This window comes from Urocampus carinirostris, chromosome 10 (genome assembly GCF_059441175.1).
Source record: "Urocampus carinirostris isolate Australia breed hairy pipefish chromosome 10, RoL_Ucar_1.0, whole genome shotgun sequence".
NCBI lineage: Eukaryota > Metazoa > Chordata > Actinopteri > Syngnathiformes > Syngnathidae > Urocampus > Urocampus carinirostris.
The window spans coordinates 10785953-10811069 of record NC_142358.1 but is presented as its reverse complement, the minus strand read 5'-3'; the positions used below and the strand labels follow the sequence as shown (position 1 = coordinate 10811069).

Genomic DNA, 25117 nt, shown 5'->3' with positions numbered 1-25117 from the left:
GCTTTTTTCTTCTTTTTACTTTTATCTTCTTTTTTTTCTTCTGATGTTTTTTTTTAAAGCTTTTTTTCATTTTTGTTTTCTAGCACTTTTCCTCTACCCACCTGTTTCCCCTTCCTTTTTACACATTTTCATCGCATTATTTTGATTCTTCTAGCCTTTTACTACTTTTCTCCCCTTTCTTCATTATTGTTTCTTCTTTGTTTTTTTCTTTTAGCCTTATTGTTTTACTTTTGTTGTTTCTTTTTTAAATGTTATCTTTTTTTTTGTTTTGTTTTCTTGCTACATTTGTCCCCGAAAAGTAATTTCATGCATAATGTTCAATGATATGTTTTGATATATGGATAAAAGCAACAAAAACAATCTGAAGAGGCTCTTTTTAGTGAGTCGAGCCGAAAGAGCTGCTTCTAGAAAAAAAAAGACGGGATCCCCATCACGAGGATGAGCTCATTTGAGTAAGAGGAGCAAAAAAAATGCAAGATGAGTGAAATGAATGATAACAGTACTTTTTCTTTTTCTGGCTTTTTTCAGCTTTACCCAACACCTTTCTGACCACCATCGTAACTGACTCATATCATTTGCACTGTTCTGTGTTAAATTTACAGCTACAGAAAAAGAAGAGTAGTGGTGGGCCATACAAACTTAAAATTTTGGAAGGGATATTCCCCCATATGGTGAAACTAACCTCATCTTCTACGATGTTGGGGTTGCGCTGAATGTTGCCAAATAGCTGACTAAAGAATGAATGCTCGAGAAGGGTTAGCGCATGTGGCAGATACATTTTCAAATTATTTTTCTCAACCAAACTCCCCCTTGACTGAGCCGGCCCTTCGGGAAATCTCCCGTTGTTCCCAATTAGTCCCTCCGGTATTGTCCTTGAATCATAATTTATTTGTGAGCTTCCCATGCCTCCAGTATTTACACACGTTTTATGCCATTAATTTACTAGTCCACTCCCCGTAAGAATGTTTTTTCCACAATGTGGCCTCTGAGCTCCAACCTCTTTCAAATTGAGAGCTACTTTCTGTAAATAAGTAGCGCAAAGGGCACTCAGTTTGATATTAATTTCTAAAATAGCAACCTATCATGTTTGTCATGATTACACATTACACTCACCTGTGCCCGCTCGTTTGGCGCCAGCTGCTGCTGGTTACCTGATTGGTTCCCCGTCCTATTTAAGCTCAGTCCTTTCATTCGCCTGTCAGCAAACCTCTGTTTTCACAAGGCAAGCTTTTTTTTACTCTGACTGGCGTCGGCTACGTTTTGTCACCCGTTTTCCACTCATCCATTCCTGATTTCCCAGTTTGTCTCCTGCTACGACCCATTTTTTGACCCCGACCACGTTTTGGTCTCCTGTCCCGGCTAACGACCTGTTTTTTGATCCAGACCCCGTTCTGATCTCCCGTCCTGGCTAACGACCTGTTTTCCCGTCTAACTACGCACTGATCTCCCGCTCCGGAAGATCCACATTCCGCATTCAGAGCAAGCTCCGATCCCGTGAGCCGCTTGCTTCCCACGTCCAGCGAGCACCAGATCGCTGGCACTGCATTTCCTCTATATTTCAATAACCTTGTGAGTAGCGTTACGCATCAGGGTCCTCCTTCTGTTCTGGTCCCGACAATGTTATTATGTTGTTACTACGGTATTATCAGTTAAGTTAATGGAAGTAGGGTTAAATAGACTCAGTTAACCACTAAAATCTTTCTACTGTCAAATCACAATGACCCAGCACTGGTGAGCTATTTTCAGAACAAGTCCGCGGGCATCTCAGCTGTCCTTAGAGTGTTGAAGACCCCTGGTTTAAATGGTGTTCTAATCAAGATAATACATAAAGGTGCGCATATGTGCTAATAGACACCTTAGGGCGGGTGTCAGCCTGTGGCTTTTTGGCACTTCATTGTGGCTTCCTGGTGCTTTTTCAAAAGTTTTTGATAATGCAAAATGATATGGTTTCTGTAGGATGACAACACGACACAAACATTCTTAATATTTTCCAATAGATATAGACGTGTATATATACACACAGAATGTGTAGCCTCCTTTATAAGACTTATAAAAAGTTTTAAATTCTTTTGAGGCTCCAAACAGATGTTGCTGTTTTTTTTGGTCTAGTCTGTTCAAGCTTTCAACATTTTGGGTTGCCAACCCCTTTCTTAGGCTGCAGTTTTTGGACCATCCATCAAATAGAGAGGTGGAGTTTTCAACTGATGTTGTCAACATGGTGGTTTGTTGTCTCAAATGGCGGGGAAAGATGCCAATCTGATATCTGACCAGAGAGACCGGAAAACACATAATGAGTTTCTGTGGGTAGAGATTTAACTCCCACGGTCCCACCTCTTTTCAAGCTGAAGAATGAGCGCTGTCAGACCTTGATGGCCTATGAGATTCTGGAGAAGTTAATAAATAACTGCAAGCCAAGAGGAACAGGGATATGAGGATTTCTGGGAGCTCATCGATAACAGCTTCCATGCCAATCCTCTGCCACACCCATCTGCCAGCCCAGTGCAACTACCGGGACAATATCCAGAATAAATGCAACCCACTCAAGTGCTCTGAACCACAAAAACACTTAATCTGTTTTTTTTTAAATTGAAAAACTAAAAGCTACATGTTTGTTGCTTTGGCCAGGATGGAAATGACCTTTCCAAGGTCATTATTTTTCTCACAGACAAGGTCACGGATTCAGATCAAAAGTAAATTGTGTAAATTGTGTGTGTAAATTGTATAGACAGTATATTGAAATCGACCAGACAAGTTGGATTCGAAACCATGCCTAAATCCTACCATACAACCCCCCTCCCAGGAAAACTACATTACAGTATATAGTTTGTTTTGTTCAAATATATGTCTGAATCTACTCAACATTGCATTGATGAGTAGTTGCAGGCATACATTTGATAAAAAAAATCACAATTGTAGTCATTTTGTCCTATTCAAGTCATTGTAAACCAATTTGGGGAAATATAAGTGTAATATAGAAATGCATATTCGATTACAGACGAAAGAAACTAGAAGTGTGCATAACACTCAGTATAAAAACATACAAACTGTTATTAAAATCCCAAATAATGAAACTTGAACATATATCCATTCATCCATTATCTGCACCGCTTATCCTCAGTAGGGTTGCGGGGGTGCTGGAGCCCATCCCAGCTATCTTCGGCAGTGGGCAGGGGACACCCTGAAGTGGTTGCCAGCCAGTCGCAGGGCACACAGAGACAGACAACTCACTCTCTCGCTCATCCACACCTACGGACAATTTGAACCGGCCAATTAACCTGAAATGCGTGTTTTTGGAATGTGGGAGGAAACCGGAGTGACCGGAGGAAACCCACGCAAGCACGGGGAGAACATGCAAACTCCACACAGGAGGTTTGATCTCATGACCTCAAAACTGTGCTGCACACGTGCTAACCCCTGCGCCGTGCTGTCCCCTTGAACATATAGTGAAACTTAAATCTCTATTATTAGTATACAAAGTAAGAAAGCCTCAACTTTGAACACATATTCAACATGTTTTTCTCTACAGAGAAGACACTCATCATCTAAGGGGAATCCATAACTTCAAGGTCCGATATTCTTGTACAACATTGTCCGATCTAAAAATGTGCTAATTTATGACCTTAACAAAAATGTATAATATATATATATATAGACTGCATGTGATTTAGATGAGTATGCTAGAGCAGTGTTTTTCAACCCTTTATGAACCAAGGTACACTTTTATTTATAAAAATGTTCCGAGGCACACTGTCCGTCGAAAATGTTTGAGAATAAAGTTATGTCCAACATTTCACTGTACTACCTCATAAGTAGGTAAGTAGTTTACAAAAAGAAGAAATTAATACACAAAATAAAAAGAATAATGTGCTTTATCTATGTTTTTATTTTTTACAGTACAATCTTAAACCGCTTTGTTAAACAAATTAAGTTATTAAATGTACTGTGCTAACTCATGAGCAGATAATTAGTATATAAAACTATATACAAATCTACTGCCACCTACTGATATGGATGACTATTACAGTTCCTCGTCTGAAGATAGCAAAAATACTGAATAATGGCCTGACTTTTTGAAAGATAAAATTTGGCCAATTCCAACAGACACTAGACAAGGTCTCACTGCACACTCGTGTGCCCCGGCACACTGATTGAAAAACACTGTGCTTAAGCATTGATATCAGAATCAAGAGTTTCACTGGGTATTGTGTATTATGTGAGTTGCAAGTGGGACAATTATAAGTTTGGATTTCATTGTTTTCTCATTTCCCTTTACTGGGGTAAGATTCCCTTTTCTTGTTTTGATTTTGAATATATTTCCGCTGCGAAGAAAACAGTGGCTCCCTTTGGGGCCATCTTCATGTGTTATATAACTATATCGCACAGCTCAAAAGGTGGAATTGCAATCACATACCTTTCAACGTGTACGTTTTTGCCGTACAAAGTACGTTTATCACGCATTTTAAGACGTGTACGACGTACAAGAAAATCTGTACGGAAAAATGCAAATTTGTCAATTATGGTTACCATCCAGTAAACACCGACTATCACGTAACGGCAAATCAATCAAGTCAAACGATTTCGCCGCGGTAGCCTCTATCTTGGTGTCGTTTTTTTCGTTGCAAACGAAGTGAGCGGTTCGATGCTACTGTGCGCATGCGTCTGCCGCCTGGGGATTTCCCCTCATGCATTATTCCGGAAAAAATATATGGTGTACGATTATTTTGTATTTTGTACGGGAAAATACGACAGTTTGTACGGGCATGGAGCCGTAGAGGTTGACAGGTATGCAATCATCAATAAGGAGAGCAATTGGCTAAGGTTGAGAGCCTGCTATGCATAAAAATACAACCGATCCGAATTATTTATTTCAAAAGCTTCTGTACTTGCTCTTATTTTGAAGAAGCTGGGCGGAACCTTCCTCCGTCATGTAGGCGGGAGAAACGCAGATAACGGTAAGTCTCCAAGCGGATCCCAAGCTCCACATTCTCTCGAGTTTTGACAGTCAAACAGTATGGCGTCTGAAGAGCTTGCTAGGAAGCTACAGTCACGGTTGGCCGCATCAGAAGAGGCCGATCAGAGGCCCGAATCCGAAGAGACTATCGTCAGGGCCAACCATCACGACTCCGAGGCGGCTTGCGGTGACTCTACGTCCGAGCTGTCTGCTAAACTCACCCGACGGCTGGACATCAACGAGGGCAATGCTCCCCCCAGGGCTAGCCGCGTCTTCAACCCCTACACGGAATTCAAGGAGTTCACCAGAAAGCAGATTAAAGAAATGGAGGTGATGTTTAAACGGTAAGCGGGTTACGAATTCAAATTCTGTTCGAGTCTACCTTCGTGTTACGCACGGAAGTGTCGCCCTGCCGTGCGGATTGAGACAAATGAACCTTGGAAACTCGTGACAAGATTAGAAGGGTGAAAACACTTGGCTCATTGATTAAGTTAATTAATTCTTCATTTACCAGCCTCCCCATGCTCGCGTGTAGGGAACATCGACGATTTCCCCATTCATTTTTTTACTTTATTTATGCTCCAGACGTATTATGTTGTAGTCGCTTGACTACTATATTCCATTTGTATTGCTGTTTTGTGGGCAAAACATTTGGGTCAGATGGCGGTAGGAAGTGCAATTAAGATGGTCGAGTATACGTCACGCTGGCCACACAGTAACTGGTTGAGTAGTGATTTACATAATTTGGGCATTCATTCTTAGACCAAGGCTGCTACCAACGACTATTTTAACAGTCGACTAGTCACCGACTGGGATGGCACTGGAGCTGAGTGGTTTGCGCATCCGCAACACTGTTCTTAGGTCATGGGCTCAAATCCAGCTTCCAGAGAATGTTCTCCCTTCTGGGCACTCTGAAGCCATTCATGTCAGGGGAATTTTCCGCATCAAATTGTCCTTAGGTTTGAACAGCTGAGTAAGTTGTTTGTCCCTGTGTGCCCCGCAACCAGTTCAGGATGTCCCTGCTGTTGAGAATTAAATATTAAAATATATCGTTTACCAAATTGTTCGAATTAGTTATCTGACTCTATTAACCAAAAACAACCTACATTCACCCAACAATGCGCGCTCGTTTCTTGATGGAAAAGATGAACAAGAATAGCCGACATTTTCCCACGGGCGCAGATTTAATTTCATTACCAATTTAACCAAGTGTACTCCATCGAAAATGGCCTAATGAGTGTCGATGGAGTCTTTGGGAAGCCCTCTCTTCAAGTCCTCTCGCTTTCTCCTCTCGGCCCACGTTATTCCGCAAGATGGTGTGCCGGCTCCTCCCATGGGGTGCCAATGAAGCCCCAACGTGAGCTCCACCACCTCGCCGCAATGTCTGGAAAACTCAAAACAGCAGAGCGTTTCTGAAAACATTGCCTGCCGTCCTCTGTCATCAGAGCCCCACCGTGTCTGGATGCGCTGATTATCTTATCAGCCTCACGTCCCGTTCCCGCCATTTCTGTAAACAATTTTTCCTACCAGAACAGGGTGCCCTGAACGTTCACTGCTCATTGAACTTAACCCTACTCGGTCAAAATCTTCATTGCACTCAATAAATGTAACTTGTATTCAATCGTATAAAATTCTTTATATTCAAATGTATAAAATCCTTCACTGCCTACTGCCCGATTATAGTTGGGATGGCCTCCGGCGACCCTACTGATAAGTGATGCAGATAATGGATGGATGCATAGTACCCGACTATTGAAACGTTTAGTCAAATAATCGGATAATTATTAACTCATTCAATACCATAACTTATAAATATGTTTTCAGAAGCATTGTCCCTGAGACTCAGGGCCTGAGTGCGAAAACATTTTTTTTGGGCCCAATAAAAACAAAAACTCTAAAAGAGTTTGTGCAGCTCATCAGTAAGTATCAAGACTATAGGAATGATTTCAGTATAATTTATTATCTCTAAATGGCAGGAATGGGTTTAATCGGATCTTAATCCATACATCGAGGAGCCCCACACTCCTTGTGTTGCTTCCTCTATTAAGCCATTGAACTGTGAGAGAAGCAAGGAATATGGATAAGTACTGACAAAGCTTTTTGTCTTTGGAAAAACAATAAGTTCCTTCGTTATAGTGGGGGCAGAAAGTGATGGAGAGTCGTGTTAGACCGCAAGAACGCGATTGCCTTGGTGTGATTACGTCATCATAGACATCGTGCACTGAAAGGTTTTTGCAAGTTTCATGCATCGTTCACGTATAAGTTAAGTGTTCTTGCAATAAAAAGTTGTTTTTCATGCAAAGTACCCTTGTATTCATGGAAAGCATTGTTCAGATATTGAACGTATCACAAATGCAAAAAAGGCACTGAAGTGGAAGTTCTGCTTTAAATGCATCAATTCACAAAAAGCCGTTTTTCTCAGAAGCTTTCTTTGGAAACAAGTATTTTATAATATAGGTTATTCATATGCTATAGAATAGATGTGTCTTTTAAGCCTAGATTTAAACAGTTCCACTGAGGTTCCAGATCAAATCTCAGGGGGAAGAGCATTCCACAGCACCGGGGCCCGAATGAAGAAAGTTTTCAAACCTGCGGATCTCTTCTTGGCTCTTAGGATCATTAGTAGACCAGCATTTTCAGAGCAAAGGCTCTGAACCGGAAAATAGGGAGAAATTAAATATGAAACGTCTGGCATTGAATTAGTTATTTTTTTTTTTTTTATCTCGCATGAGGTTGATTTAATCATGTGGCAGATGTTAGATGCAAGAAAAATTGATACAATTAAAAACCTTTTCTTGAACATACTGCAGATTTGTACGTAATATTAAGTAAAAATACCCTATATAAAGTGCTCTGTAGGACATAAATCCATACATTTTTTTGGGGACAGGCAAATAAGTGATCAAATTAAGTAAACATTTTTCATACGTGTAAACCGCAGTAGTAGGTAGATCAACAAAACGGATATGGGTCATTTGGTATCGAGTCGAATGTACAGTATATACAGTGATCCCTTGTTTTTCGCGGGTATTCAGTTCCGAATAAGTCCCGCTATAGTCAAAACCTGCTAAGTAATAACATTTACTAGATATGTGTTATATATTTAATACATAGGACTAACAAAATAACAAGTCAAGTCATGTTTATTTGTATAGCCCTCAATCAGAGTCTCAAAGGGCTATGCCATAGTTGGAACGGTTTATTCAAACACAAAGTCGCCGTCTCACTTTAAAAAAAAGCAGACTTACAACTATTTTTATGTATATATATATATATATATATATATATATATATATACCTACCTACGGATAAAAACAGAATTGCAATTGAATGAATGGTCTGCGTTGTCATTATACAATAGTACAATGAAATTGAAGGGCTTCTTGCAAACCAGGTTATAGCGAGGTATTACTGTATTTTCTCTAACCTAAGTGCAGGGGCTTTAGTTATCATTTTAATGTCAATATTTATTAGCAAAATCAGATGGTAGCGTTATGGTAAAGTATGATCGAACATTAGTAATAGTTTGATGACTGCCTTATTGAAGTTATGTTATGTGCATCACTTACCTATGATTTTTTTAACTTCTAAACATTGGCAAGCATTGACCACAATTGCCTAAAATAATGTCTGGAAATCTGTCTGAACCCCATTATGTATACATTCTAGAGCAGGGGTGTCTAGGTCAAATAGATCGAGGGGCCAAACATAAAAGCTGGCGACAAGCCAAAGCCATGTTGATATATATTTTTTAAATTTTATTTTATTTATTTTTTTAGTTTTTTAAATGATGCATTTAGTCTAATGAACCAAATTCATTCCACTTAAAACCTGACAAATATAGTCCACTTTAATCATATAAAGAAATATTTATTTTTGGCCCTGTCAATAATCTTTAATTTTCAACTGGCACAAAAAACAGATGTATTTTTTTTTAACACAAATCTCTATAACAACAACTTTAAATGAAAGAATCGTGTGTTATCAGGTACCACTAGTAGCCTACGAATTCTATTTCAGCAAAAATGGCAGGAATTTTCTTCAAAGGAAAAAAATTCCAATTTCTTTACATTCATTTAACTGAATTTTAAATACATAATTAGAAAAAACTAAAGTGCAAAAATACATTGGCCACACTTTAAGAACAAGAACTGACAGTTAAAAAAATACATGGTGTATGATACAATAATAAATCAAGATCATCTAGTTGGCCGTAGAAAATGTTCACCCGGGCCGCATGTGGCCCACAGGCCTTGATTTTGACATTGTGGTTTAGCGCACTGTGCAACTCGTTTATAATCGGGTGTGTCTACATTTTCTCAATCCACGTGGGTAACTGAGACATAATTAAACTGCTGAGAAATACATCAATACACTCTGGTTTTACTGGTTTCAGAGTATAGGTCACGGTAGTACTCATAAAAGATCTTTGATTTCTACTGGTGACTGTATATAATCACCGGTATTTCTATTAAGAGCCATTATGAGGGATTTTTTCTGGTTACGTTGCAGTTGGCTGGCTAGGATTTTGCCAGATTTGTTATTGTATTTGAAGTTCCCGTATATCAACTGCTGTTTGATGAATTCTTATTTTATCCTCCAGCAGTGTTGTTTTGTTTTGTAATTCAGTCTATACTTGATTTTGTGTTTCTTATGGCTCAGTCATGTCTTTAATTTTGTCTTCCAAATCTTTTTTTTTTTTTTTTTTAATTTCTGCTGCTATTTCTTTTTACGCACGATTGAACGCAGATTTAAGAAGGAGGTTGAATGTTTTTGAGATGAAGTCTTTGAGGACTATGTTAGGAGTGACAAGATTGGATAGACTGAGAAATGAAATTGTGAGAGACAGAACTGGAGTAGTCGTGGAACTGAGCAAGCTTGTTGATAAGAGGGTACTCTGTTGGTTTGGACACATGGAGAGGATGGATGAGGAGTGAATGTTGAAGAGGATCTACAGAGCAGAAGTCAATGGAAGGAGACCAAGAGGAAGGCCGCGATTGACGTGGATGGATGGTGTTATGAGTGCACTGCAGGAAAGAGGTTTAAATATAACGGAAGCTAGAGCTCTTGTTGGTGATAGAAAGGAGTGGAGAGGTGTTGCGAAAGGATAGTGGGATTGTGGACGTGTTCTTAAGGATGGGCTGGGCACCCGTATGATGCGTCAGGGGTAAACCAGTGAAAGCTGTCGGGCCCTGCTGTTGAACAAAAGAGTGTGTTGTGTCACCCTGACCCGAGTGACATGGCCGCTTTCTGGTGTCCCATTTCATCTGGAGGGACGAAAGCATGATCGACTTGGGTGCCGAGGTGCCTTACTTGGGTGTTTGGGCAATTGGGTTGACCATGGTCCAAAAATGTGTGTGTGTGTGTGTGTGTGTTTTTTTTTCTTCTATTGTATGTGTGTGTCTTGCTGTCGGTCACCCCTCTTGAGGGATATGACCAAGGTAGATAGATAGATAGATTTCTTTTTATTGGATAAATAAGATTTGTTTTTACCTCTAAGTACCGTGTTTCCCTTTTCCCAGGGGAGCGACAGAAATATGTTGGGAGCGTCATTTATTGCTTAAAAGTATGCCTTCTATTTATCTTATCAAACTCGGTGTCTTCAAGCAGGGGTGCGTTAAAGTGCCAAGTCTGCAGTGGTTTAGCATTAAATGTGGGGTGTGTAGTTTGAGGTGTCCTTAAAAAGTTTAGAATGAAATATTTTCTATTTTAAGTATGTATTAACGATGCCCAACTGTGTTAAGAGTCTTTCATACTTTTTTCAAGGCGCCTATCCGCTTTTATCCTTCTTTTATCAACAGTGTCCCGGCCGCTCAGCGCATTAGTCTTGAAAAAAGGATGCGTGGGAGAAGGGGGTAGTGTCGAGTGATTTTTTACACGTGTGCTGGTTGTTTTCATTTATTCGGAGGATGAAAATGGTGAAAGTAAGCAGAGGACTGTTGCAAGTATAGTCCAAATGCCAATCCAATTCCCCAAAAAGAGGAAAAAAAGAAGAATTTATTTAAGCGCTTCCAAGAGACACACGAACGTGCATGCGGCTGACAAGGAGTTTGACAGAAGCTGCAATAATGATTTTAGCAAAAAGATGCCACCAGCAAGTGGAATATTTTTAAATCCACGGAAATCACCTTTAAAGTATTTTTAAAGGGTTAGCGAGCTTGGTGCATGGTCACTAATACAAACATGTAATCTATGATCGTAATTAAATGTCAACATATGATCTACAAATAATGACACAGAATTGCATATGAATAAATGAATGGTCTTTTCTGATATTACACAATAGTACAAAGAAATTGGAGGGCTCGCTGCATGCTAGCATGGGGGATCCTCAGAATGAGCTAGGTCTCTGTGATAATTAAAATACAAATGTCACGAATATACCAGTTTCACACCATTTGTAGCTCCGGGTCATCTGTTTTAAGGGTTATAACATTTTATTAAAAAAACAAAACACAATGATCGTAAATAAAAATCAATTATCTGTGCCGCTTATCCTGACTAGTGTTGTGGTAGTGTTTGAGCCTATCCCAGCCATCTTTTGGCAGTGGGCAGGGACATCCTGCACTGGTTGCCAGCCAGCAGGGCACACAGAAACATACAACCATTCATGAGCTCATTCATACTTGGGGACAATTTGAACCAGCCAATTAACCTGACATGCATGTTTTTGGAAGGTGGGTTGAAACTGGAGTGCCTGGAAGAAACCCACGCTGGCACATGGAGACCATGCAAACTCCGCATGGGGAGGCAGCGGGTGCCGTCCCTGAAAAGAATAGAAAAGAAAATCAATTAAATTCCACAAGTGAAACTGATTTGTGCTTTCCAGGTATGATACCGGCAAAGACGGCTTCATTGACCTGATGGAGCTCAAACTGATGATGGAGAAGCTGGGGGCTCCGCAAACTCACTTAGGCCTTAAAAACATGATCAAAGAGGTGGATGAAGACTTCGATGGAAAACTGAGCTATCGAGAGGTGGGTTTACCTCTGCACCACAACACCTGGAATTCATACGAAAATATGTATCCGCAAGAGACATTACTGGTTCACTTCAAGAGGGTCAAATTAACCTTTCTCAGTAAATTTGATCTTTAATGATTTAAGAAACAAACTTATTGTTTTCTTGATTTATGTACAGCGGTACCTCAATAGTCGAACAACTCTACATTCAACAAGTCTGACACAAAAATTTGAAAAATATTTGGTGTGGGTCTCAAATAAAAAAATGGAACTTGAACACCCAAACACTGTCTATCTTGGCTACCTTTGCCCATTCAGGTAATATCATCTTGATGGGGATTGGCAGTCCAACAACACTTAGATCATTTATTGTAATTTATTGCATTTAACTGCTTTTTCTGATAATAATGTGTCCCCAAAAAAGTTGTAATAAAGAAAAGGAAAAGAGGAAAATGGTGAATGCAACAATCAAGGACAAAAAAGTAAATGATTGCAATATACGAGATGAATAAGTGTCTGCCGTCGAATTGCAAAGTTACAGTAGTTTAACATTTTTTTCATATTTTTATCTTATGTAAACATCTAAAATATAATCTAGTTTAGGCACACATTTTTTAAATATTTGGGCCATTTTGGAATGTGTAGGAATACATGAAAATAAATTCCAATATTTCCGAGGGGATTAAAAAGGGTTGAGCGAGGGGGCTGGGAATCCCCTCCTCTGAATCAATCTCCCAAAAAAGAGTCAGAAATGACTCTAGCCACCTCCCACTAGGGGGATATGGCTGTGGTATACAGTGTGTATGTGTATATATATATATATATATATATATATATATATATATATATATAAATTAAGGAGAGAAGACATAAATTGATTTTGAACTTGCAAAGAGGACAGGGAGAGGGAGAGAAACCTTCAGATACAAAAGTCCAACCTTTTCTAAAGACGTGTCTAACAAAAGCAGTTCTGGCCAAAGGGGTGTGGGAATCAAAGAACAGCAAAATAATAACAATTTTGTAATAGTTAAAGTAATTAAAATTGAACTTATTTTATTATGAATTGAAGTAAAACATTTTATTTAAACTGTAGTGTTTAAGCGACTTTAATGCTTTACTTTTGAGGTTAACTTTGATTTAACAAATTTTGATTTATTAAAAAAAATGAGTCTAAATTACCCCAAAAAAAACAACCTCATATGTTTTGCTTCCGTCAAAGCCAAAATTAAGTCAATATTATTATCATATTTATAGTAGTTACTGGATGTTGAATTCAAATTGATAAAAGTAGTAAACTTGTTTTGGAAACATTTTCCATGCGTGAAATTGAAACCCAAACGACAGAATAGTTATAATTTAAGTCACTTTTGTGAGTAAGATGTAAAGAGTTCGTCTAAAAATATGCATCTGAAGCCTTATATAAAGAATCTGCTGAATCAACTTTTGGGAATTTCTGGCTATTTTAAAATGCTACTTCCTCATTCACATTCAATGTAGTGTTTTGCTCCAATCACCCATCTGTGACAATTCCAGTAGTACATTCTTACTTCAACTGAAGCCCCTTTCATATGAAAACTGCTACAGCCGTGTTCAACCGGGTACATCATTTAAACCTTTCTCCGTAAATTAGATGGTCACAGTCTGGACTGCGCCACTGCTGCTGCCAGTGACGCCAAGGTCACAACAATAGAACTGATGTCATCGCTAGCAGAGCTGCAAGAAAGCACGTAATAGAAGTGGGGGGTCTAACCACGGGTTCTCACTGGGTCTCGTCGGACCTTTGTGGCTCGCCCATTCCGTTAGATCACATCCGGTCCTATTTAAAAAAGTTACATGAAAAAAAACAGGGTTCCTGCAGATCCTTCAAAAGTTTTAAAAGACATTTAATTAATCATTATAAAAACGGCTTTAATTGTCATCAAAATGTCTTGAATCCAAATATTGAACACATTAATTCGATTTATATTTGTTTGAACTAAAAAGTTATTACCATTTATCAATTGTTTGTTTTTAAATAACTGATTTACTTTCCTGGCAAAATCATGTGACCACAATAACGGAACTATCAAAACACTGATGTGGTTTCACTCGGGTGTTTCAGAGGAGACAAATTTCGTCGGTCTACCCACAATACACATAACAACTTCAGACAGCGATGTTTACTTTGGAACATGGGAAAGTGTCGATTTAATTATAAGTGGCTGCCCGACAAACATTTTTCGCCAAAGCTAAAAGCTGTGCCATGTAATGCGTATAAGACACGATGCATTGTGTGCAAGAATTAGTTTTTGTTTTTGTTTTTTTGGTTTTGTATGTTTTGATTGCTTATTTTTGTTGATTTGGTATTAAATTTGATTTTAAAAGGCATAAAAAAATCTTAAAAAGTCTTGACTTTAACTTGCCTTATGCTATAGAAATCCTGGAAAGTGCTTGCTTGTATCAGGTTTTACACATTTAATTGGTGCTAGAGAGTATGAAGGCACTGATTTCAAAGAACCAAAAAAGAGGGGATAAAAACCTTCAGTAAAATGTATATCCTAATACAAACCATGCGATCATTTTGAAATGGACTATCAATGACTGTTGTAATGATATAATACATGATGATGAGTTTAAATAATTCATCCAAGGGGCATTTTAGTTATTTAGTGCTGTGACTCCCAACTGATCTGACTTCAGGATCGACCATTCCACCCCAATGACAAGTTGCGACCCAAATCAAGAAAATAAATTCCACTCTCAAATTCATTGAATTCAAGGATTTGGCAATGTAAAGCAGAGAGAGAATATATTACCTTGTTTCCAAAAACAAAATGTCCAGCAAAACCAAAACATAGTGTATATACTTGCACATAAACCTACATCACATACTAGGGACCCTCTAAATCTGCTTTAAAATAGACACATACTGAAAGAAATTTGTACCCAAAATATTTACAGTAATCCCTCGGTTATCGCGGTTAATCGGGACCGAGACCACCCGCGAACACTGAAAATCCACGAAGTAGCGGCGCCCCTTCAAAAATGCTTAAAAACCGTATACAGATATACAGTATATGACTAAGTATTGTGTCAGGGCCTCCCCCTCCCCTTCACAACAAGTGTCCACACCGTGTCCTCAGTTAACATAAGCTCGCGCTTGCTCAAGTCAATAAATGCTTTTATTTAAAAGGTAAGGTATATTTTTTTAGACCTGCGAAGCTCTGAACCCGCAAAAGTGGAACCGCGTATAACGAAACACATGTACAATATAACATGTTAAACTACATAAATAAACATGTTTGAAAAAAAAAATATTTTTTGTATTTTGTAAGGGAAAATACGACTGTTTGTAAGGGCATGGAGCTAGAGGTAAGATCGGGCCCAAAAAAAGCACCCGAACCCGACGCAGGCCCGGGGGGTATTAAACCCGACCCGGACCCGGCCCGACTAATTAACTGGATTTGCTGGCCCGGCCCGAGGGGGCCCGAAATTACATATTTTATTTATAAGGAGGGGTGATTTATGATAACAAATTAAACTCTGCCTTTTGTTACAACATCTAGGCCTAAGTTAAATAAAACTGTATAAACATTTACATCTTTTATATTTCTGTGTCTGCACTGCAATCTGTCATTGACGGTTTTTTTTTTGAGGTAGCGAAAACATTTAAAGGCGTCCGTCATTTTGACGACTTGATCATTGGGCCATAATCCACAGCAGCAGTAGTAGTACGCCTTTAAGATTTTAGCGCAGCACTTTCATTGAGAGGGGATGTTGACGTGTTGTGCCGACTCCTATGCAAATCCCCCCCCCCCCCCCCCTGATCGTATTCTATATAAAACGCTTATTAAAACAATAAAGCGAGCTAATTATAATAATTGGGAGATCCTAGTCTATATAACGCGTTTATTTAAACAATAAAGCGTGATTTTATTCTGCAAATTGCGTTTTTTAACGCGGATGAAAATGTCACCAACGTCAATGTACGCTTCCGACAAAAGCGATCGTATTCTATATAATACGCTTTAAAACAAAATAAAGCGAGCTAATTATAATCATTGGGAGATCGCGTTTATTTAAACAATAAAGCGCGATCGTATTTTACAAAATGCATTTTTTTAACGCGGATGGAAAAGTCACCAACGTCACTGTACGCTATGATTTCCGCAACCACAACTAATTGTACACAAATAATATTCATTTGATTTACTATAATATCCGTACGTAATGTCTTTTTTATTGTGAATGAAACCCTGGTTGCATTGGATCCCGCGGTGTAAACAAATTGTTGTTTTTTTCATTTAAAATCGGAGGGGGGGAGGAATTTCCATAGGAGTCGGAAAAATAGCGATTACAGCTCCTTCTCCGTTTTATCCAAATTATTTATTTTATAACAAGTATTCCTTGGTCTAGTATCCATACATAGTTTAAGTATATATTTTTAATGAACATTTAACACATTATTAATTAATTAAAAAAAAAAAAAAAAAAAAAAAAAAAAAAAAAAAAAAAAAAAGCAGGACCGAACCCGACCCGACCCGACCGTATGACTGACATTTCAGGGCCCGACCCGGCCCGAAATTGCCTCGGGTTCGGGTTCGGGTTCGGGCTCGGGCCATAAATCTTACCTCTACATGGAGCACACAAAATTTTGGGGACCCATAGATCTCTGTTTGGACCCATAGATTTTTGAGCATGCGAGTCCCCAGACCCATCACTTCTCAGAGGTAAAATGAACACTGCAACTTGCTTGAAAAACCAAATTCTTTTAGTGGAAAAGGGGCCGTATGAGTTCTCTTGTCATTAAGTATATTGTGTTGAATAGAGCTTTGTTTCTCTGCTCACTCTTGTTAACCTCAACTCCCCACAGTTTTTGTTGATCTTCCGGAGAGCAGCAGCAGGGGAGCTGCAGGAAGAGAGTGGTCTTATGGCGCTGGCTAGACTCTCAGAAATTAATGTCTCCACCGAGGGAGTGAGTGGGGCTAAAGATTTTTTTGAAGCTAAGGTATGTAAATGAAGGATCCCATTTTGTTGCTTGCTGTCTATTCGATATGCACTACAAGCTCATTACAAACAGGTGTTTTTAAGGAGTGTTTTCTTGTCCTGCCATATTTTCTTTTGACCTTCCTAATCTTTCTCACGCTAGTCTATGACCCTTTTATGACAGGGATGTTGCACTTCAACCGAATAGAGGTATAACAATCTCTCTCCTTGTGACGAAATGACCTATGCGAATTGTGTAGATCAGAGGAAAAATGTTTTAAGTTGGGTAGGGGCTATCGTGAGATTTCGCAGAGTGAATTGAACCAGCCATAAATGCATTTTTACGAAGAAAAAAAACATGCAGAAGTCGCACTCAGGAGTACAGGTCTCATTTTTGGGGTAAATGTATTTGATAATATCTAAAACCAAAAACATGCATGTCACCTCAAAAAGCAATTTAAAATACACATAAAATCGAACACAGTATATAAACGTTAAACGGACATGCATATCTTAGGCACGCATGTCAGTAACGTTGTTTCATATCAAGTTATTCCGACCACTCTAGCATGAAGAGCATGCTTACCAACAGGGTTGGGTAGGGTTACTTTAACTGGATTACTTTCAATTACTTTTGGTTACTCCAATACCAAATATGCTAATAAAAGACAAAAGAAACTAAATATGAATAAAATCACTACATTTTGTGCAGGCTTTGGGAGTAACAGAATACATGGAATGGCAAAAATGATGTTGGCAAGCTGTTTGGATTTATTTTCATTTTGTTTCTGTCGCATTTTACTGTATGTTAGTTTTGCTGGAGATCAAAGAGATCAAAGCCAGGAGAAAAAGCTTACCACGTGTTGTGAGTCCTAATTTTTGTCCATACTTAGTTTCTTTTTTCTTTTATTAGCATATTTGGTATTGGAGTAATCCAAAAGTAATTGAAAGTAATCCAGTTAAAGTAACCCTACCCAACCCTGCTTACCAAACTATCAGGTTCACTCCAAATCACTAAATTAACTCAAATCTTCATCCTCGGTGTCACTTTTACCAGTAAACTCCTTAAAGATGATTAGCCACTTCACTTCTTACCGCTTTGAAAATTGTCCACCACAACAGGGCAAGGTTGGAAATTATTAACACAGGTCTAGAGCGCCCTCTTGCAGTTTATTGAGAAAATAACACGTGAAGTGACTGGTGGTAAAGTACTGGTAATAATTTAAAACTCAATGATATAAAAATGCGTTAATAATTTCACATGTAAGTCTCACCGAAGTATAAGTCACACCCCTGGCCAAACCTTAATAAAAAAACTGCTATTTTATAGTCTGGAAATTTCGAAAATTGCCTCTTGGGACGTGCAACTGCCACGTTAAAAGTGAGGATCACCGCCCGAGAAAAAATACAGCAAAGGATAAACAGATTAGATTTCTGTGTTTCTAGCCAATCACAGGGAAGAATGGACAACTGCAGCCCGTACGTCATCATAACAACTTAAAGAGTAGACTGGAACAAAGCGCTATATAAATGCAGACCATTTACTTATTGCTAAGATCAATCGTTGCAGTATATAAAATCCCTTAATCTAGAACTACAACACAAACACACTTTTTTTGGTTAAACGAATAAATGAAGGAACCAATAGGCAGAACTAATGTTCCCTGTCAACTCCTAACACGGGCACATCAGTTCCGACCATTGGTCCCTACCAAATTGGCACAGCAATAAAACACATGGCCTGACGGCAATTCATTTACAACATGAATTGTTATAAAATGACTGTCAACAAGGATTAGTTGAATGACAAATAAATGCGACGCTGACATGTAAGTTTTTAATGCACGATAATTTAGATTTAAAGTCCATATACACGTTATAAAACCCTTTAATTTTTCACTTTCACAGGATAGTCAGTAAAAGTGCTAGATGTATCTCTGGGGATAATCTTAGACTTGTATTTATCCTGGTTACGAGAAGGCTAGCTGTTGACAATAGACTGAGCAGAATTGAAATTAACCTGCTTTTGTGCAACAAATTCGAGGCTAGATTCATTCAAAATAACAAATATATTCAGGCTCAATCCCTTATCTTGCTTACGTGCAGTGTACTCAAGGTCTATGTGTGTGGGGCCTCCTGCAGATCACTGAAACACTGAAAGTGTGGGTCGACAAGGCTCAATATTTTGTTAGGTTGCACAGTGCAACAGCATATCTCCTCCACACCCCTCTTGAGTTTTTTTTAACCATTTATCCATTTTCGTGCTTTTGAATCGGTGGATTATGTTCTGAATTATTTGTGTAAGAACACAATTTGCTACATGCTAAAAAGTATTTTTCTTTTTGATTATAAAACCATGAGCTGATGTACCATATTTTCACGACAATAAGACGCTCATAAAGTCTGATTTTCTTTAAATAGTGCGGCGCACCCTTTCATGCCTGTTGTGTGATATAAAGCGACGGGGTAGACCAGCTCAGGGGCCTTAGGGTTGGGCGCCCGCACCGAGAACGGGAGGTCACAGGTTCGATCGTTCACATGTCCAACTAAAAGAGACTTCTATGCAATCTCCTTTGACTTGTATACATTTCCTTTGTCCTGCTTGTGCAGGAGAGGACACGTGATGTCCCAATTTGCAAAAGTACTCATGTCTGCTAATGTAGCATATCTACCAAATTTAAATTTTTTGTGCTAATGGAGACTGAACAAAGCGGTCCCCACGAAATATTAATTCAATCAAAAACCTCACTTTCCCTACGTTGAATGCTTTCTGTGTTTACGTCAGCCATGGCGTGTTGATTTCTACGCTACGCGGAAAAACATGTAAAACCGGGCAGCCGCTAGAGAATTAAAGATGAATGAATTGTTAGTTCACAAGTGAACAAATGTTATTTGTGTACTCTATTAGATGCAGGCACTCTCTGCTGGCAGCAAGTTTGAGGCAGAGATCCTCGAGGAAAAGGAGGAACGCAAGAAACAGGAAGTGGAGAAAAAAGAGAGGCAAGCCGCCTTCAAACAACTGCAGTCAGCGTTCTGCTAATGACCCTGTACAGGAAGACGCAGCATTCCAGAAAAATGCAGATTTAACATGAGTCAGGTTGGCAGCCATTCACATGATAGATATTCCACTATCTTCATGATCACAATTCGGCACTTTAGAGATAAAGGCTCAAATATTTGAGCGATGTTATGATTAAATGTTTTTAACAATCGAAAGGTAAAGGCACAATCTGAAGTATGGTAACAAACAAGAGCAAGTCAAAATGTTTGAGTATACCCCTTGTATTTCTTTTGCACCCTAAAGTCAGAATTTTTTTTTTTTCTATTTCCTTTGTAAAGTGTATGATGTCTTCAGTGCTGTCACATTCTAAATTTTAAAGCTGCTTTAACTCTAGAATTAAGCGCTATAACTTTGGGCAGCATTAGTGGTTTTGAATCCTCATTGGCATCCGTTTGTTCTTTTTTGTTTGTGTTAATGAAGTAAAGTGTGTTCCAGTGTGATCATGTGTTTTCACCCTCACTTCTTTTTAATACCATTCAAATGTGTGTCTTCTTTGTTATTATAAAAGGACACGATTAGTGTGAAGTTTGTTTAATATAGTTGGAAAAAAAACAGACAAGTTACTACCCTCACTAGGCTGGTAAGACAAGGTGTCATGTATAGTTATCTGACTTTGAGTGTTTTTTTTTCTAAACCAATAAATCATCTTTATTTTCACCTAAATCATGTCATAATGCTGGTCCCGTATGGTTGATCACCTTAGGTTTCATGTGAATTAATTTCACGTATAGTGACCAAAATAAATGAAAAGAGCCATCGTGTCAGTAAAGTAATAATGGTGAGGAAATGTTGAACCAGCTGTGAACAACCATTTCACATTAAACCGCTGGGGATAGGGGTAACACACACGTATATATATATATATATATATATATATATATATATATATATATATATATATATATTATAATATTTATTTATTTATTTCTTTAATGGATTTTGACTTAAGTTGTTTTCTGACACAAACATTTTGGACGCTTCAATTTGACGTGAGACTGATACCAGTGTGTCATGTTTGTTTTGGTGGTATTAACAGAAAAACCCGTAGCCTTATACCTCTTTTCACAAATTCCCTTAATTACTTGCATAGAAGCCGTCCCACAAAAACTTCCACATATAATCTTATATGTATAGTGTATGATAGATTAAATGGAGTATGTGTATGCCACTCTTTGAAAGCAGAGAACCCTTCATATTTCTCGGCTTGTTCATTCTTGAGAGCTTACACACACTCTGCTGAAATACTCTATACATTTTGTATCTGGGCTTCAATCCACTCAAAGGTCTCCATATCAGAGTTATGTCAAGGATGTTTTTCCCCCAGGTATGGCATAGTGCAAAAATCCATATAATTTATTAAAACTATCATTTAATGATTTTACAAATAAAAAGCCAAATTTGCCACACTTACCGTAAATTCTGTGCTCACGTTTGCCACGTTGGTTTGTTGTTTCTTCCCCACAAGCTTCCTACCATTTGCTACTGGTGACACAATCAAATCTGATTTCAATATTTTATTTTATAGTGGTAAATTGGCTTGGATGCGAGGGCCGTGAGGGCTTGCAAGGCCCTCCCAACTGTAGGCTCAAATCTACCCGAAGGCCTTGAAAAAAAATGTTTATGTTCCATAACATCTGTCTTTGAGAAAGCTGTTTGTTTAGCCAATCAGATTCCGACTTGGTGTCTGAGAGCCCTCTCAGGCAGTGGTTCTCAACTGGTGTGACTTCAGGACCTGTAATATCACCTATTGACAAGCTGCTACCCAAATCAGTGGAAAAAAAATCATTTTCTTAAATTTATCAAATAAAAGGATTTTACAATTTAAGAGCAGAAATAGTAGAATGTATTCAACTTTTTTTTTAGAAAATAACAAAATGAACAACAGAACCAAAACGACTTGAAGTACTGGTATCGAAGAAATTTTCCCTCCAAAATTTAACAAAGCGTGAACCTAAACATTGATGATTATTTAGATAAGATGATAAAGAATAATATACTGGTAAAAAGCTTACAGTTTTAAACAATTTACTGTACTTTCCAGCAGGGCTCCAACAGAAGACCATTTTTGTATTAAGCAATTGTTTTTTTTTTCTTCGACTCGATCTTTTTCCACTTTTTCCTCCCCTTATCACTGATCTTCATGGGACCCATTTTATGGGGAGAAAAAGGAAATGAAATTAACAAAATCACAATATAATGAGATGTGGTCCCTCTCAAACACTACCAAGAGGGTGTGGATAGACTAGTATGAAGAAGAGATCTAACAGGTCGTTATTGCGCTCTACTGTTGAAGACCAATTCTTTTTTTTTTTCTTTCTTTCTTTGTTTTAAGTGCTATTTTGCCAGGTCAAAGGTCTGCAACCAGCTGAAAACAGTTCTGCGCCCCACTTTCACGTCCTGACCCAATCGTTGAGAAACACTGCTCTTGAGGGCCTTGAGATACGTCACTAGTTTCACAAACTACGATTGGGTGCGGTGATCCACCAAAGTGCTTGTGCTAACAACCATTAACGGGAAGACACCTAGCTGTTCAAGGAAATATTGTGTAAATTGTATTGATTTAATAGAGAAAGGTCAGACAACTTCAAAGCAAGCAAGCTTTTTGCAAGCAGGAAAGGTTTTTATCCGCCACTTTCAGCTTGATCCGATTTATGTTTCTGGCCGGGTCGCTTCTTGGGCTTCTCCCACGCTGACTTATTAATATTCCAACAGTCATTGTTCATTTTTGTTTCTGTTTGTACAGTCTTATTTACCTTACATTTCACGCATTTGAAAATCCGTCCACATTTCGGGTAATTCCCAACAGATTTTCTTGTTCTACTTTATCGACGCAAATAATTTCCCTTTACCCAGTAGGTATGGGCAAAACTTGGAACTTTGGTACAGCTCTGATCCAAATAAATACATGGTAGTATAGATTGATACCAATTTGATACTGTTACTTGTTGCTTGGAAGTGTCATGATCATTGAATCATTGAACACCCCTGAGTTAGTTTATCTTTAGGATAAGCACAACGCAAATATTTCAGGCACTAAGCAAATTTTATTTTTTTGTGTGTGAAATAACAACGATCTAAACTTTATCATTATAAAGTAATCAATATATTTCTATTACATCTGTTTGCGAAAAAGCCAAGATAATTCAACAAAAAGAAAAGCAGCAATGTCATTCATGAAAGTACAAATATAACAATGTCAACATGACAACTATTCCTTCCATTGCTAAATGAAAGAAACCGGTTAGTGCAAATAGTGCCAACAATACAATAAAAACAGTATAAAAACAAATTACTTACTAGGGTTACAAGAGTAACAAAAAAAATTAGCAATGTAAGAAGCTGTTTTGGCTCTGTTATAGTGATAATGGATTTTCAGGTTTTTGTTCAGGAACAGAAACATGTTTTTTTTTGTTGCAGCGTGTTGCTTTTTGTAGGGTGAACATTTTTTTCATGTCTTTGTCAATTTGCCATAGTAGCAGACCACTTTACCTGACATTCCCTTTTTCTGTCGTTGGAAAAAAATGCTGCACTTCCTGTTTGTCTCCTATTCAGCTTCCGGTATAGGTGTGCCCAAAGATTTGGCCCCTTTATTCTGCCCGGCAGGCCAGATGCAGCAGCAGGCCAGGTAGCGGGAGGTCCTAAAAGTGTACCTGTCAGTCACAGGCAGTAGCCGAGGGGGCTAGGTGAGCGAGAGATTGGCTGCTCTATCCACATAGCAAAGCGGCGCTTTGAGGAAAATGGTGAAGAAGAAATTTCAATACCAGGACGATAGTATCGAACCGAACCTAGTACTTGCTTAGTATCAATAATATCGATATTTGGTTAAATCCACCCACCCCTCTTAACCAGAATATTTTCTTATTCAACAAGGAGAATCTATGTGTATGGTAGAGAAACATATGCTCTTTTCTCTATGAGCCAGCAATCGACTTGATGCAATAATGTGTACTTCAGAAAGAATTGGCACACCAATACTGGAAATACACACCTTGACATTTGTTATTAAGTCTTTGTCACATGTAGTTGCATGTTGTACCTGTATTGCGATGACTACTGAGTATCTCTTACCGTGTTGTGTGCTTTTTGTTGAAGAAAAATACTATGTATCTTTAACTGATAATAAAATGATGTACCAATATATTTTAGCAAAGGCTTATAAGCTAGCAAACAAAAGTATCAATAAAATATATTTTTGTGCATCTGAAAGCATATTCTGTGGCCAAAAGAAATAAAACACCTAAAACACTAAATGAAGTATATTAGTGTTGTATTTCATGCTTTTATTGTTTGTTTCTATTTTTAAAGTAGTATATAGTTAACAGCATATCTCTTAAAACTTCCATGAAATGAAGTGAAGATGTGTCACTAATGAATTACTTAAAAGGGACATTGTGTCTTATTTGACCGCTAGCTGTTGTAAGGTGTAGTGCTACTGAAAACAAGTTATATAAAGCACAAGGAAGAATACATTTTATTACAAAGATTAAAAATGACCAAAATGCACCATTTTACTTTATTTTTTGACAAGCCTTTTTGAAGTTTTTGGTTACCCATAGAAACAAGATGGCGGACAGTCGGGTCAGCTCCCTCTAAGTAAACCTTCGTGTCATGCAAGTAAGTACACATTTCTTGACCTACAAGTGTTTTAAAATATGCAGATTGGCAAGAGTAGGCACACACTCTTTTGTGGAATGTGGATAATAACTAATGATAGGTGTGTAGGCATCTGGCGGAGGTTATAGGATGACGTTGTTGCAGGAGGTCACAAGCTGGTATGCTGAGTGAGCCGGGGCGGGCGACCTTCGCAAGATATCACGAGTTGATTTGAGGACACTATAAAGGCCAATGTCGAACGTTTGGAACTTAGAAAGTGTCCTGAATGCAATAAAGAGCATTCCCTTTTTGCCATATCTACTCTGCGTATATTTTGGGGCGACGCCCAATGACTTTCTCTCCAAAACATCTTCCCCAACCGGGTATGGTACTGGACACGCCTGTGCCCAATCTCCCCATACCTGTAGTTATTTGTCCAAAGACTTTATATTGGCTGCTCGGATAGCACACTGCGTCGGGTCGTTGCCATTGTCACCTCATTGCAATTTCCAAGCCACTATTGTCCTATCTTCTTTTACCATGTCAAGTTTATTTCTTTCTGGTGTGGACACTTTGCTAGTTTTG

The 25117-nt window shown here is 38.4% G+C and overlaps 2 protein-coding genes across 4 annotated transcripts in view; one reads left to right on the top strand and one right to left on the bottom strand.

The window, feature by feature from the left end:
* nlrx1 (NLR family member X1) overlaps positions 1-5353 on the bottom strand; it is a 39518-nt gene extending 34165 nt beyond the window's left edge. The window contains exon 1 of one of the 3 annotated variants that reach the window (XM_088346476.1): positions 5334-5353. Coding sequence is in view for 1 of the 3 variants with exons in the window: in XM_088346472.1 (XP_088202598.1) it covers positions 4884-4984 (101 nt within the window). In the remaining 2 variants the exon portion in view is untranslated. The other 2 variants (XM_088346472.1, XM_088346474.1) reach the window with 2 other exon arrangements.
* On the top strand, positions 4936-24189 carry efhd1 (EF-hand domain family, member D1). Its single transcript, XM_088346477.1, has 4 exons — positions 4936-5295; positions 11781-11928; positions 16766-16900; positions 19787-24189. Exons 1-4 carry the CDS (start codon positions 5012-5014, stop codon positions 19916-19918), a joined length of 699 nt encoding a protein of 232 aa, XP_088202603.1. The 5' UTR covers positions 4936-5011; the 3' UTR covers positions 19919-24189.
* The last annotated feature ends 928 nt before the right edge of the window (positions 24190-25117 follow it).

Bases quoted from the DNA above. Each gene is read 5' to 3' on its own strand.
- efhd1 (XM_088346477.1), top strand. From the start codon at position 5,012: ATGGCGTCTGAAGAGCTTGCTAGGAAGCTACAGTCACGGTTGGCCGCA. The intron at 5,296-11,780 runs GTAAGCGGGTTA...TGTGCTTTCCAG, and splicing joins ATGGAGGTGATGTTTAAACG to GTATGATACCGGCAAAGACG. The intron at 11,929-16,765 runs GTGGGTTTACCT...AACTCCCCACAG, and splicing joins GAAAACTGAGCTATCGAGAG to TTTTTGTTGATCTTCCGGAG.